Source organism: Spinacia oleracea, chromosome 5 (genome assembly GCF_020520425.1).
Source record: "Spinacia oleracea cultivar Varoflay chromosome 5, BTI_SOV_V1, whole genome shotgun sequence".
Lineage (NCBI taxonomy): Eukaryota > Viridiplantae > Streptophyta > Magnoliopsida > Caryophyllales > Amaranthaceae > Spinacia > Spinacia oleracea.
This window is the reverse complement of record NC_079491.1, coordinates 36450794-36466554: the sequence shown is the minus strand read 5'-3', so window position 1 is coordinate 36466554 and position 15761 is coordinate 36450794. Positions and strand designations below refer to the sequence as shown.

Sequence of the window (15761 nt, the reverse complement as noted above, 5' to 3'; positions counted from 1 at the left end):
CGACAAGTCGACAACCGTTGTCCATAGTCTAAGAAAACCACACGGGCCATGAAGGGAGCATGTCTAATTTGATAAAAAAAAGTCAAACCCCATCCAAAGTCACTCCTCGTCTCACTTCAAATTTGGAGAGTAAGAAAAGAAAAAGACGAGATTAAAATGGAGAAATTTGCAGAATTAAGAGAAACAATTGAGAAATTGGAGTTAATCGACGCTCATGCTCACAATATCGTCGGAATTAATTCGTCATTTCCTTTCATCAAATGCTTCTCTGAAGCTGACGGTGACGCTTTAACCTTTGCTCCTCACTCTCTCTCCTTCAAGGTAATCATTTCATCTCCGATTCCTATTAACAAATTTTGAACAGTACTCCGTATGAGTTAACTTACCATTCTGAATTGTTTTGAAAATGTTGCTGAAAATTATTTATGTGAAAGGTTTTTGGAGGGAGTTTGATCATTTTATTTGGGTTGAATTTGTTGTGAATTGATTGATTTTAGATTAAGATGTAGTAATTTATATGTCTGTTTAGTTTATCAGTAATTAATTTCCCTGTCCAAAAATGTGCATTTTTTTGTTTTTCCTAAAATAAACCTCTGTTTGGTGGGCCAAGAAAGATGATAGATTTGTTTTCGAGATACAATTGTGGATTGTACAGCTTTTTATAGACACAGTTCCGCCACTGAATATATGTGTTGAATTGGATAATTCAGATATCCGGAACTTAAAAAACCAGACGGGATATTTTGCACAATTAGCTTTAAGTATGAATGTGTGATATTCATCTACATCGTCCTTTAACGATGGTAAATTGATATGAATAGCTTTTTGTTTAATCTGCTAATTAACTAAAACTAGTTTTTTTTTTGGTAAAAGTAGGTTTTGGAGATTTCTTAAATTTGACAGCTTACAAAATGAAATGCCACCTTTAAATGGCAATCACCTGGCTACAAAATCAATAACTGTGATTTGCATTATTCACAAATCGCATGTCATTTTGGTTACTAAATTGGTAAAAAAAGGAAAAAGAAGAAAGAGAAAACCGAAAAAGTGAAGTAAAGGAATAAAATTTGAAGGTAAATGAATAACATTTGAGTGTAAATGGATAAAATTTGTTCTGAAGGACCTGTCTATCCCAATAATTGTTTTGCTACTTATTATTGCAACTAGTTTCAAGAAGAGGCCTAAGAAATAAGGAAAATAATGTTCTATGCGGGAAGCTGACAAAGGTTTCTAAACATCCAGAATATGATGTTAGTCCTAAGATTTTTTTTCTGAATTGTCATCTTACACTATGATAAGTACTCCCTCTGTCCTGTTTTTAAGGCAAACAGCCTAACTCCTACTTTTTCGATTTTTGAAGGTTCATGTACTCATGTTAAGAAAATTTAGAAACATCAACCATTTGATTGCGCCAATCAACACATGATTTAGTCATAAATTTTTAACCTACTTTCATTTTAGGAAATGCATTTAATGTCCTTTTAGTTAATGATGCCAAGCAAAACAAATTACATAAAAAGGAGTCAATGTTGGGGAACTTAAAATGATGGACTTGGGACTATCCAATCCCTCAGGTCACAAAATCAAACAAAGCTAGAACAAGTATGTTTATTGATTTACAATACACATTACAAAAATGTCTTTCTGTTTAGGCGTGGTTAAAGAATAGCTTTTCAAGTTGTGTTTAGATCCTAATGTACATATAATGTTTAGTGAAGTAGTCCTTTAAGGTAGCTTTCAGAGGCTTGCTTCCTTATATTGGTAAACATCAGTAGTAGTGAAGTTATGGATCAACTTTAGCCAGTTAGCCTTGAATCCTTGATTTCTACCAAATGAAGGTTCTATAGGGAGTATAGGCTTCATGCTTTTATGGGCTTCAATTGCCTCAGTCTTGGTTATAAACACACGAAGCTCTGTGGCAATATCTCATTCTTATTTCGGTTTCATTTCAACACAATATAAGATATAAGTGAGGTACATTATTGAACAAAACAGGTTTGTCATTTTGAAGATGTTTACTGAAGGACAATATTCTTTTCTTGCGCAGCACACCATTAAATATAAGTATATAACTACACTTGTATCAAATTCTGAATTCTAATATGGAGGTTAATCAGACTTTTGTTCTTGAGAATATGTTAATAGTTATGACAAATTTCTTTAAGGGAAGTACCGAAGCACAAATCCTTTCAATTATCTTTGAAGAATAAAGTCTAATCTCAACTTTCATTTATACTAAGATAACAATTACATAGCCTTTGTTTTCACAGTTTGGCATTATGCATGAGAGTTTGTATGCAATTGTGAAACTGGTTGATATAATGTTTGTGCAATTCTCTTAGAAGGGATTTGATCCGCTTATTTAATACATTTCGGAATGTTAGAAAGCCTGGTTTCAATGTGGAAGCCTTTGTAACAAGGTGAGAGTGAAGCTGAATAATCAACAACATCCATCCAAATGCAAATGTCATGTAATTACTTTGTGATGTAATATTTATTTATTTGGTGATTTTATTCAACATTGTCAAAGAAAAAAAAAGGGAGAAGCTGCCTCTTTTTATCAAGTTTCAGTTGTGCTTTGACATTATTGTACTTGCATGATTTTCGGCCTTAAAAAATTGTGCTAAGCTAGCTGGATATGACCTGGTATCTTATTGACCAAAAAATTGCAGTTTTTTCTTGAGAATTAAATGATCACTTTTGTGAATTTTAGTTTAGTTTTAAAGCTTCTGATTACGACGATAGCTTATGTTTTGTTAATTTCCACTACCTGTTTGTCATCTGTTAAAAAATTGATTGATCCATTGGTGTGAAGGATTATTGGATGTGGTGTTACTTCTTTTATATAGCACAAATGTGGTATTCCCTGTAGTTGATGACCTTCTGGTTAGCTTTTAGAGTATAATTTTTTTTGCTTAAATTCCAATAACAAAAGAAACTATCATTGTAGTTCCTACATAACTGTCTGTGATATCTGGCTCAGCCACTGCGTTGATGCAATAATAAGTAATGTTAGACATCTACACCAACATTTTGGTCCTTGTCAATTTCGTGAACATAGTGCTTGATGCATGTAGAACGATACTGCAGAACCTATGATAACATATTTTAAATCTACTTCATTTATTCTCAAAAATTGTGCTAAGTTTGTTATGAGGGCTTTTGTTCTTGAATTATCTAGTCATGTCCTGCTACATCTCTTTTTGGAATAAAAATGAAACATGATAATTTCACAATTTGGCTGCAACACTTGTTGATTTCTTTTTCAGAGGGGGGTGAGGGAAATTGCCGAACTTTATGGTTGCAAATCATCTTTGGACAGCATCGAAGATTATCGGAAACAGTCTGGAATAGATTCCATTAGCTCAACTTGTTTTGGAGCTGCAAGGATCTCAGGACTATTTATTGATGATGGTATCGATTTTGATAACAAGTATGACATAGAGTGGCATAAGAGCTATGTGCCTTTTGTTGGTCGAATTTTAAGAGTTGAACACTTGGCAGGAAAGATTCTGGATGAAGTAAGAACATTTTGTCTCTTCATTTGTGTTAAGTTTCTGAACTGTAGCATGTAAAATACAAGCAAATGCAGTAAATGTATAAAATAAACTTCTTCGCTAGTCAGCTAGACTATTGCTTCACATTTTCTAAAGGGTATTTTGGTGCTTACTACCGTAAAAATGCACCACTTTTGTTTTAGCTACCTTATGAATTTTTTTATTGTAATTTGCTACATTAAAGTATGTTTTTGTTTATAATCACTACCCATTTACGTTTTTCTCATTTTAAAATTAAGATATCTTTTTCGTTTCTTAATCGTTTTAACTTTTAAGTGATTCAAAGCTCATTCTTCTCCTTTTTTTTTGTAAGTATTTAATAGAGAACGATATTTCAAAACAACTATTTGATACTTCACAAATATTTTTACTTCCTTTGATCATCTACGAAATTTCAAAAGCACGATTTCTATGGAATCCTTACACATAAAGGAGAAGAATGGGATTTGAATCACTTAAAACGATTAAGAAACTAAAGAGATATCTTAATTTTAAAATGAGAAAACCGTAAAGTGGTAGTGATTTCAACACAAAAACATACTTTAAGGTAGTAAATAACAATAAAATTTTCATAAGTTAGTCAATACAAAAGTGGTGTATTTTTAAGGTAGTAAATACCAAAAAATCCTTTTCTAAATTATCAACCTCTGAATTTCTGATTTAACATTATTGTTTATATTCATTAAACAGACCATTTGTCTATTTTCACTCCAAGCATATGCAACATTTCTGATTAGGTGAAATTTTACATATGAGAGGTTGATATGTATACTTCTCTGCTGTCTGAGTCATATTGTAGGACTCGCCTGATGGAGCTACATGGACACTGAACAAGTTTACCGAAGTTTTTGTTGCAAAATTGAACTCATATCCTTTACTATTATAAGTGATATTCCTTAGGTTTACCTTCTGCTTAACGTGGAAAGATTATTCTGACAAAATGAGTATAACTTTTTTCTTTCTCTATTTGGGTTCCCTAACCTTTCTTCCACATTAGCTACCACAGTGGTTGGATTGAAGAGTATAGCTGCATATCGTGGTGGTCTTGAAATTGATCCAAATATTAGCGAAAAAGATGCTGAATATGGTCTTTCTGAAGTTTTACGTGGTGAGTGAGGCCCGAGAGGTTCCATTTGTTTCATTACTCCCCGACATATTTATTTCTCTGTTTCTTCTATCTTGCAGCTGGGAAGCCTGTCCGGATTGGAAATAAGAAGTTAATCGAGTATATCTTTATTCGTAGTTTGGAGGTTGCTTTGCACTTTGACTTGCCAATACAAATACACACAGGGTAAATACATACTTAAAAAGTTAATTGTTCTAGGTGTATTACAAGCACATAGTTTGAAGTGTTATAGTGCTGTAGGTTTTGTTGTATATATCATGTAAGTGGTTCCGCAGCTGGAGTTTCTACCTACTAGGTTTAGATGCTTTCTTTTTTTTGTTGTTGTCCGCTATCTATTCTTCCGATCTTGTATTTTTTTCCTTACATTGCCTTATTTGCCTAAGTTTGCATTTGGTTTGTGTCTTAGGTTTGGAGACAAAGATCAGGATTTGAGGACATCAAACCCGCTTCATCTTCGAAAGGTACTTGAAGATACAAGATTTTCCAAGTGTCGTTTTGTTCTCTTACATGCTTCGTATCCATTTTCAAAAGAGGCATCATACTTGGCATGTGTTTATCCCCAGGTAATATTTACAGCAGTGAACTTCCTTTTTATGCCATAGCTAATTTTTGTAGGCATTAGCTAAACCTTCCGTGATGTGCTAGGTTTACCTTGACTTCGGATTGGGACTTCTCTTACTCAGTAACAATGGGATGAAATCTGCAGTTAAAGAGCTACTGGAGCTGGCTCCCATAAAAAAGGTGACGTGTTTCTCAAGACCATATGGCTATAGAACTGAACACTTGTTAAGTTGGACCTTCAAATTTACTACTCCAGCTATAATTATTAGGAAAAATCATCAGCAATTGTCCAAGTATGGGCCATCAAATGATATTATACAAAATAGGAACAACCAACGAATATCAACAGAAAGTTCAAACCGATTTTTTTTTTCATTTGTAAACACTGAAATTAATTGAGACTGAATAGACCCCAATATCAGGGAGGGAGGGAAGGATATGTTGCTCCTATGAGCCAATTTCAAGTAATTCAAACCATACTAATGCAAGTACATGAGAATGCAATAAAGAGATGATTTTTGTAGTGGAGGTTTAGATTCAAATAAACGAAATGTCACGAGTGTGATGAAAAGATATGGATGTGTGGTGAAGAGTATTGTGGTTGTCAGAGTTGTTAAGTGATTCTAGTCATTTTACATCTTCCCTTATTACCCTATCCTCTCCTAACAAAGGGAATCTATATCTAAAAATTAAAACATTATATTTTCCTTATCAGTAAGCTATGTACATTTTGACATTTCAATAATTGACACTGTTATTATTCGATGGTCCATAGTTGCCTAGTCAGGGTTATTTCTGTCAATTTTTTTTCTTTCTTTGTATCATTGTTCTTGATTGCTTGCAGCTCGGAATGTTCTGTGATATGTTTACAGACTAATTTGTAATTTTGTACTGAAACACCAAAAGTCATGCATATGTATATTATCATTTGCTCTGACATTATTTCTGATGGATAACCACCACTGGCACTATTGAATCCTTCATTTCGGTTTACCCAATGTAGTGAAGAATAGTATCGCTGACACGCTGGCCTCCAGAAGTGCACTTCCACTGCTATAAGCCTATAAGCAAGTCTTTCATCATCCATTACTATTATTATTTATGAATTATGGACTACATTTATGTCAAACGGTCCTTTGACTAATCACAGTTACTTCTGAAACTACAAGCTTTATTTTGCTCAAGAGATTACCTTCCTTTTTAATGCAAACTATTATGTTTCGTCGTGAATATTTTCTCTGGAATATTAGTTTTGCTGATTTACTGATATCATGTTAATATAATATTAGATCAAACTTTGGGGGTAATTGTCTACAGGTGATGTTCAGCACTGATGGCTATGCGTTTCCTGAAGCATTTTACTTAGGTTTGTTCAGCTTTGGTTTTTATTTTAGCCCAATATTGGAACTTTGAATTTCAAGTTAATTTTTCCAGTAGCTATGTAGTACTTTGTACCATATTTATCAATAGACCAATAAATTTGTATATGGCCTTAAAATTAGGAACCACTATTTTGACTCTACTACTTTTTTGGAGGGGATTGTAATACTTTAATTATCCATGATAATTCTGCTGAAATCATGATTATAAATTATGTGGTTGGTTTCCGGATCATTCTCCACATCACTCCAAAACCTGAACTTTCTAAAATTATACTTCGTAGTCATAGACCATTGTATCCTTATTAACAACACCTCTCTGTCTAATTAGCCAGTCAAATTAAAGGTTGCACATACATCCTGACTTCTTGAGTCAAAGTAGAATAGCACGCTAGCTGATACTCTTCACTGCGACAAACACCAGCCGACACTGGAGGAGAGTCTGACTACATATAAGCCCGACAGGGTTCCATCCTATAACCAATAACCAATTGGTGATAAGTGGAGTAGCCCACCAATCTTATATGTTAGTCAATGTGTGATAACTAGTCCCAACGCTCACTTGTGAATTATACTCTTTAACACTAGCATACTGTTGTATCTAGTGTGGACTGGGCTCTGCAAATAAGATTCAAACATTTGACATGACATCTGAGTTTAAGGCTCCGTTTGGTTTGGTGTAAATCGTTTTTAGTGTAAAATGATTTTCCATGGAAAATATTTTTCAAGGGAAAACACAATTCCAAACTAGTTTTCTTTTGTTTGGTTCCTTAAAAGAAATTGAGAGAAGACGGTGAAGATTGAAGGGAAAAAGGGAGAGGGAGGTAATGAGGAAAGGTGGAAAAGTGGTTTCCCTCCCTTTAAATGGAAAAGCTTTTTCCACCTTTGAGGGAGTTGTGGAAAATTGTTTTTCATCCCTTGCCGAACCAAACAACGTAAAATGATTGAAGAGGGGAAAATCGTTTTCCATGAAAACGTTTTACACACTACCAAACGGAGCCTAAGTGGAAACCATAAGTTAAAGAGTTTACTTGCCATTTTTTTTAAAATTGCGCCATTCTTTTCTCACACACATCTTATAGCTGCATAGCACACTTATGTCTTTGCATTGACATAAAAGGTTATAAAAACCAGAGATATGTATTTATCCATTGCTCAGTTGAGGTTCCCATAAGATAGTCCTTACAGAACCCATTCTGACGTTACAGGTTCCAGGCGAGCACGTGAAGTTATTTTCTCGATTTTACGTGATTCTTGCATTGATGGAGATCTTTCTGTTCCTGAAGCATTGGAAGCTGCTAAGCACCTTCTAGCTCAAAATGCAATTCAATTTTACAAGATCAAATGGAGTGGTGAACTGGGCTTAACAAAAGCCATGTCACATAATTTTGGAGAGGATACAAATATTGTGCCACAAAGTAATATTACATTAGTCCGCTTAATCTGGGTCGATACTTCAGGGCAGTGCAGATGTCGTGTAAGTTTAATAAAGTTTTCTTTAGCAACAATTTGAAATTTGTGGTTTCTTGCAGCTTTCTTATAGTTAAACAAACAAATTTCCATAAATTTGTGCTAGAAATAATTATTGTTCTTAAGTAGCTGGGATTGTAGGCCTGTCTTTTAAAGAGGTTATTTATGTCTTACCATTAGAGTGTCCCCTGTTTCTGGTTCTTTGAACTGCAGAGTAATAAATATCAATCAGAAGTTACAGACTTTTGGACCCTTTTTTCTTTATACAAGTAAAATAATTCTAATGTTGCAAAAATATGTACAGAAATCTCTAATACTTTCGGACCTTTATTTATATGTTCTATGAAAATTTCTAGTTGAATCTCCCCCTTAACTCGTGGCTATAAAATTTACTCTCTGGCCAAGATTTATCCCCCTAAATTTTATATGAGCTTGGTTAGACATGTAAGAATCTTTTTACTTTTATCCTTTTGAATGGATCTGCATATCCTAATGAAACAAATATTTTTTCAACTATAGAAGCCTGAAATCATCCTCAAATTCTGCAATTTCTGTAGTCACCTCACGTGGGCACGCGCACAAACACATGCTTATATGTATTTCTATGCATATATTACCTAGGTGTATACGTCCCTGTGAATGTAAAATGAGGGGGAAAAAAGGTAAGAACGAAAAGTGAAGAGATAGTCTCTTATATTTTTGTCTATTTTTCTTCTATTTTTCTCTTGTTTCCTTGTTGTTGCCTTCAGTTAGAGGCCAGTAACAGTCTTCCTTGGCTCTTGTCCTGTATGTTCTTGCTGAAAGTCTGAAACCTTTGTTCGTTGATTACTTTAGATTTTTCATTTGCTTTTTCTTAATTATAGCATATCATTCTGAGTTATCTAGAGCTGCTAAATTATATTCAATAATCAGTCCCGCTTCGGAAACATCTCTGCGTGGTTCACGTTGCTTGTTGCTTAGAATTGGGATTTCCTTATAGGCTTGTGACTGGGAGTGGCTCATGTGCTTATGTTTTAGGAGCATTCTTATGCAAGGCTTCTTTTGTCTCTTACTTTGTTATTGTGAAACTTTTGGACGAAGAAATTCTACAAGGTGAAAGATCTAGAGGTTGTGTTAAAGTCATGCTGCAAATAAATTTCATGTCTGACATACCATCTATATGTAGTAATATTTACCAACTACGGTGAATATGAAGAAATTATAACTATCATATAAAATCACAAGTGCATGTTATGATTCATTGATTTATGGATATACTTCGTATACACTTGTCAGCTTGTATACCCTATATATTTTTTCCAAGTATTTATGTCTTCCACTGGTACTCGATAGTTTGCCTCTAATTTTTAACTTTTTTCTTCATCTACTATTGTCAAAGGACCAACTCCACCAAAAGCTTAAGCTGATGGTTGAAGCCCCAAGATTAGTTTTATACTATACCAACTATTGTTTTTTGTCTCTCTAAATTCCTTCTTTTCCTTATCTAGTTTCTCCTTTCTGGTATCTTGAAAATTCTGGTGAATAATTTGAATTTTTTTCCATATACACTGTGAAACATCCTGTTGAGTAAATGAATTACATTATGGTACTCTTATAGCTATTTTGACCTATCTCTAATATATCTAATCTATCATGATATAGGTTGTTCCTCTGAAGCGCTTCCATGCAGTTGTCAAGAAAAATGGTGTTGGTTTAACTTTTGCGTGCATGGGAATGACCTCTTTTATGGATGGCCCAGCTGCTGAGTCTAACTTGACAGGAACAGGCGAGATCAGACTTATTCCTGATATGTCAACACTTAGGACAATCCCATGGTAATATCAAGTAGCACTTCCTTTTTGTTCTTTTTCCATCCAAGGTCTCCAATACCCTTTTTCTACTAATTTCATATTTTCCTCCATTGAGTCCCATTTTACTTTAAATTTTAAAACATTATTAGATGATCATTCTTTGTGCTAGGTGTGCTGGAGACTGAGTGCCTTTTTCTTTTTATTCTTTAACCTTGAAAGTCAAGGGAAGAGTTTACCTAATGACCCAACATGCAATCAATCATTTCCTTAATGCTAAGAAGTATTTTGTTAGAGAATTTCTGTATTAATTTTTGTCTATGACAATTTCGAGGAGGGGGGCCTAAAAATTACAGCTTATGGTGTAACGATAAGTCTTTTCATGAGCCTGTGCTCTCTTGTGTTTAATGGAGCAGACATTAATCTTATTTTCTGTGGAATATTCAAATTTTCAACGTGTTATGTTAGGAGATTTGGAAGAGCATATGTTTCATATGTATTCTGCATCATATGTTGATTACATGAATCCAGTACGTAGGTAAGGTGCTTCATGATTGCTAGTTGCTACAGAAATGGGAAGCATTACAGTGTACGCCAGTACAACAAATTGCAAAAAGTTGTTATGTAGATTTTCATTCATCTGATTCACATGCTTGCAGTTTACTGCTTAAGATTTCTTGGAACCACTGATAGGTAATTACATTGCTCTGTTTCCAAGAATATTAATGCTAGATCATCTCTTTTTGTATCTAGTTGTTTTGCAATTGTTGATAGATTTTTTTTTGCTCATTAATCTAACATAGATTATAGTGCAAGTGATACGTAGGCGTTTATGCTTGTTTTTCTTTAAGAAAAAGCTGATTAACCTCTCCTACGGAATAAATTTTTAACATAGTGGGTTCCTCTGTTTTCCTTGTCAGGGCTCAAGGTGAAGAGATGGTTTTGTCAGACATGCATCTCAAACCTGGTGAACCCTGGGAATATTGCCCAAGGGAGGCATTAAGGAGGGTTGCAAAAGTCCTGAAAAGAGAATTTAATTTGGTATGTTTTTAGTGCCTAGTATGTTAATGGGACTTAGCTCTAGCTCGTTCTACCTCTAAATGGTGTTGTCTTGTTTGTCTAGGAAATGAATGCGGGGTTTGAGAATGAGTTTTATCTCTTGAAACCGGTTTCAAGGTGATTACATTAATGTTGCCACTCTTTTTCCTCATTTTTATTTCATTAATATTCATGACTTCCAAGATCTTATTAATTATTGAAAAAAAAATGTAGGGATGGAAAAGAAGAATGGGTTCCTTTTGATTCAACCCCATACTGTTCAACTTCATCATTCGATGCAGCTTCTCCCATCCTTCAGGAAATGTTTGCTTCTCTTCAGTCTCTAGATATTACAATGGAGCAGGTACGGAGTAGATATCAGTCGATAATATTTCGCTGGTCTCTGTGTTCTTACTTGGAGAACAGATACCTTGATGGCAAGTACTGGTATTTGATCAGGATTGCGTGATTGAAAGTGTGAATTTTAAACTGTCTCTCGATTTGGTGTATAAAACTTTCATTTGTTTATTTTTATTCCTTCTTTTTATTGGTGCCACACCTTATCTCAGATGTTGTTCTAATAGCATTCCCCCCCCCCCCCTCCCTCCCCTTTTAAATTCTATAGGTACATGCAGAAGCAGGGAAAGGCCAATTCGAGATGGCCCTGGGACACACTGTTTGTACCCGTGCTGCAGATAATTTGATTTTTGCTCGTGAAGCTATCAGGGCCGTGGCTAGAAAACACGGTTTGCTGGCAACTTTTGCACCAAAGTAAGTATCGTGTCTGAACCTAAAATGAGGCACTTGATGAAGAATATGGTAATTTGTCTATATCAGAACTATATGTCATCCTATTGTGAAGGTTTCAAGTATTAATGACCTGCTCTTTTTGCTGATTCCTTTTCATATGGTAACTTGCAGAAGGAAATTTATGTTATTTGTTGATATTGACATGATGTTGTCACAACTATACTGATAATTAAACTGCTGTGATCAGCTTGTTCCTTGAGGTGCTGTTATTTAATACCAACCATCAATCGATTAACTTGTTACTAGCGTAGTTGGTTAGATTTGTGTTGTATGGTGTAGCTTTTCTGGTTCCTTTTTATTCCACCTCTTAGTGGAGAGGGTGTGGTAAGAGCTCAGGATAGGACCAATAGGCATACATATTCAAATATCTTCTGAATATTATTTCATTCTTGAAGTGTTAATATCCAATTAGCCAGTAGCTTTAATATGTTACATCTGCATCATGTATTTATTTCCTTGCACTCAAGAGAAGAAAAGGAAAAAGTAGACGACACTTGGATACTTCATCGTGTTGTGTAGCCACAGTTGCTATCTGCTGGACAATAAGGAACAGGATTTGCAGGCAAAGAATTTCCAGCTCCTGGCAAGTTCTGTTTCTTTCTTTCCAGATGTGGTAGTCACAGCAGTAACCACTGCACACGTCACAATTATTTTGACCCTGCTCTGATCTGATATCATGTATGTGTGTTTTTCCATGTCATAGATCTAGAAAATACCTGCAACCAGAGCATAATGTTAATTATGCACTACTCAGAGTATGTTTTGTATACTTTATTTTAGGATCTTATTACTCATTCTAAGCCAGAATATGCACCGGTAAGGAAAGTGGAGGGTTGGGGTAATGGAGTAATGGAGTTCTCAAACACAGTCGTGGAAGGCCCCTGACATTATGGAGGGAGTTAAAAGGGACATGGAGAAAGTGGGCTTGCAAGAAAATGTAGCAATAGATAGAAGCGAATGTATGAGGATATTTCTGGACGACCACATGAGATAGACTCTCGGCTCATGCAGTTGAACCAAACTCATTGGGAATAAGACTATTCTTAGGACGGTTTGAAACAATAATAACAGTTTAATTCCTCATTGTTATTCCCTTTGTTTAAAAATTAAATTTATTGCAATGAAGGAAGTAAACAATATCCTATTTACCTTCTGCTGGGTAATGAGGAATAGGATTTAATACATTAAAACTGAAATAAATATCTTTGAGACAAAGAGAATAACTATACTAACGACGAAAGTAAAAAATATCAGAGTAAAATCAAACACATAATAGTTTTAAGTCTTTATAAAGGGCAAGCCAGTTGATAAAAGAATGCTGCGCTGTTAATATTGATTTTCATGTAAATTTCTATCTTATCCTGTGTATATGTGCTAGTTGTTGGTTTTGATGATTTTCTTTGAAAATATTCGTGACACTTTTGTTTAACATCTACTTAACTATCCTGGTGTTAGCTTCTTAATCGTTCGGTACTGTTTGTTTCTCTTTTCTTACTAGGTATACATTGGATGACATTGGATCTGGATCCCATGTGCATTTGAGTTTGTGGGAAAATGGGGTAAATGTTTTCACTGGAGCTGGTGAGTCCAGTCACGGAATGTCTAAAGTTGGCGAGGAATTTATGGCTGGAGTTCTGTTTCATCTTCCAGCCATTTTAGCATTTACTGCTCCAAATCCAAATAGGTAACACTTTTATCTTAATTCTGTAACAACCTTTATGATTGGATGATTTCTCTCCAATAGTTCAAGTCTGGAACTTTATGATTGCCTATTTTCCTTTGTTGCTCCTAATCATGGTTTATGTAGCAGAAATCTTGTACTGACCTCTCATATTATGTAATAAGAAGCATAAATTAATGTTTTGCAGCTATGATCGGATACAACCAGATACATGGAGTGGAGCATATCATTGCTGGGGGAAAGAAAACAGGGAAGTTCCACTGAGGACTGCCTGCCCTCCTGGAGTAGCAGATGGCCTTGTAAGCAACTTTGAAATTAAATCATTTGATGGCTGTGCAAATCCCCACATGGGATTGGCTTCTATAATGGCTGCAGGGATTGATGGCTTACGGAGGCACCTCGTTCTGCCTTTTCCTGTTGGTAAGATTATTTAGAGTTCAAGTATAAACATACATATAATCAAGTCGGCATTTAATTGCAGCTTAATCTTATTGCATTGCCAAAAACAGTAAGTTAGGAAGATTATGTGCTCACTAGTACGCAAGTCTCTTTATTGTTTATATTAGATGTTAACAGACCAAACAAACTTTATCAAATACCACTATACCAGAAGTTTCATTATGCATAACCTACACGCCGGGGAAAACGTGAGATTTTAACGTTTGAATAAGTGAATAGTTGACATCCCTAATTACAGTCTGAGTGACAATGTTTGATACTAACGTGTTGCAGAAGCGAATCCCTCTAGCCTTGATGGAGAACTTCAGAGGTTGCCAACATCACTTGCCGAATCCTTGGAAGCTCTTCATAAGGACAACTTCTTTAAGGAATTCCTCGGTGAGAAGCTGCTGACAGCTGTAAAGGGAGTTAGGAAGGTTAGTTTATATCGAATACAATACTGTCACTTTCATGACCTAACGTACTTTGCATCATGCTCCCGGGTGCATAAAATAATTTGCTCTTGTTTGTTAGCCGGATAATTAATATTTATCTTACATGTGTAAAGTGAAATCCCTTGTCAATGTCTATTCTCAACACCTTCTAATTAAAGGGGCAATGGTCTAATGGATGGCTACAGAAATTATTTATCAAGGTGAACACATTGCATTATAACCATTAACATTATATATGATGGAACTTGATCATTATTACTACTTACCAAACGGGCAAACTGGGCGTAATTTTGAGAGATAGCCTTGAGTGTAAAGAACTTATACAAGTATAAAACTAATAATAATAGCCAAACTTCTCAAGTTGATCATTTTAAGATTTAAGTTTGTAATTATTTTGAAGTTTTGAACAAGTGGTTAGCATTAGGACACTTTCCATCAGATGGTGTGACCTTTTAGTGTCGCTCGCAAGCTGTTGCAGTGAACTTTTCAATTATATGCTTATTCTTATGTTGTTTTTTTCTTTCTTATATTATTAAGAGTTGGATTTCATGTTTTGCAGGCAGAAGTAGATTACTACTCACAGAACAAAGACGCATACAAGCAACTCATATACCGATATTAAGGTGTTGCGAATTTGCACAGTATAACAAATATAATAATGTTGCTACAAGAATGTACGTAGATAGAATAGACTTATCTGGAATATGCGAACAATCGGAAGAACACGTAGCGAACAATTGTTGCGCCTTGGGATACCACTGTCCTAAAAGACGATTCCGCACTACCTCGTGCACTCACAAACCCTAATGGAGTCAGAATATATGCCAAAACCAAGAGCAATTTGAGAGAAAAAAATAATGTGTTTTTGTATTTCTGGAACTGTGATTATATTCCATGTAAGGAACGTATGAAAATGAGATTGATTAAATAATCAATCTCCATAAAAGGCAATGGACAAAAACGTAAAGAGCAATAATGTGGTAAGTTATTATGGGAAGAAAACAATTACCTCAAGTCTTGTATAAGATCGTCCACACCATCATTTGATGGTGTGACGTGTTCACACTATATGGACTAATTTGTCATTATATCTTCAATTTAAATACAGCAAAGCTCATTCATGCGAAGGCAGAGGCTTCATACTCGTTTATTGAATATTATTCCAATGCCTTCCTTGGTGCTTTTTCATTTTGTCCACCTCTTTACCCCACCTCAATTTAAGTTAATAAGTTCTTTAAAAAATAAATTAGTAACCTTTAAATGTAGTGATAGGTAACTTCTCCTACAGAATCATATGTTTATTGAATATTATGTTGGGTAATCCAAAAATTATCATGAAAGATCTGTTATGATCTTCAAGAATTCAAGTGAGGAGTAACACTTAGGGGTCGGTTGGTACAACAAAGGGAAAGAGATATACTTGTAAAAAAAGGAAGAAGTAGACATGTTACCTTTTTTA

General features: G+C 34.8%; 1 protein-coding gene across 1 annotated transcript; it reads left to right on the top strand.

Annotated features, from left to right (window-relative positions):
• The first annotated feature begins 50 nt into the window (after positions 1-50).
• LOC110804968 (protein fluG) lies at positions 51-15444 on the top strand. Its single transcript, XM_056827862.1, has 18 exons — positions 51-321; positions 3270-3521; positions 4357-4426; positions 4552-4665; positions 4743-4848; positions 5090-5246; positions 5329-5424; positions 6562-6610; positions 7832-8100; positions 9735-9907; positions 10801-10921; positions 11004-11056; positions 11153-11282; positions 11544-11689; positions 13227-13412; positions 13597-13829; positions 14142-14284; positions 14862-15444. The coding sequence occupies exons 1-18, from the start codon at positions 157-159 to the stop codon at positions 14922-14924; spliced, it is 2526 nt and encodes an 841-aa protein (XP_056683840.1). The 5' UTR covers positions 51-156; the 3' UTR covers positions 14925-15444.
• The last annotated feature ends 317 nt before the right edge of the window (positions 15445-15761 follow it).

Bases quoted from the DNA above. Each gene is read 5' to 3' on its own strand.
- LOC110804968 (XM_056827862.1), top strand. From the start codon at position 157: ATGGAGAAATTTGCAGAATTAAGAGAAACAATTGAGAAATTGGAGTTA. The intron at 5,425-6,561 runs GTGACGTGTTTC...AATTGTCTACAG, and splicing joins AGCTGGCTCCCATAAAAAAG to GTGATGTTCAGCACTGATGG. The intron at 6,611-7,831 runs GTTTGTTCAGCT...CTGACGTTACAG, and splicing joins TCCTGAAGCATTTTACTTAG to GTTCCAGGCGAGCACGTGAA.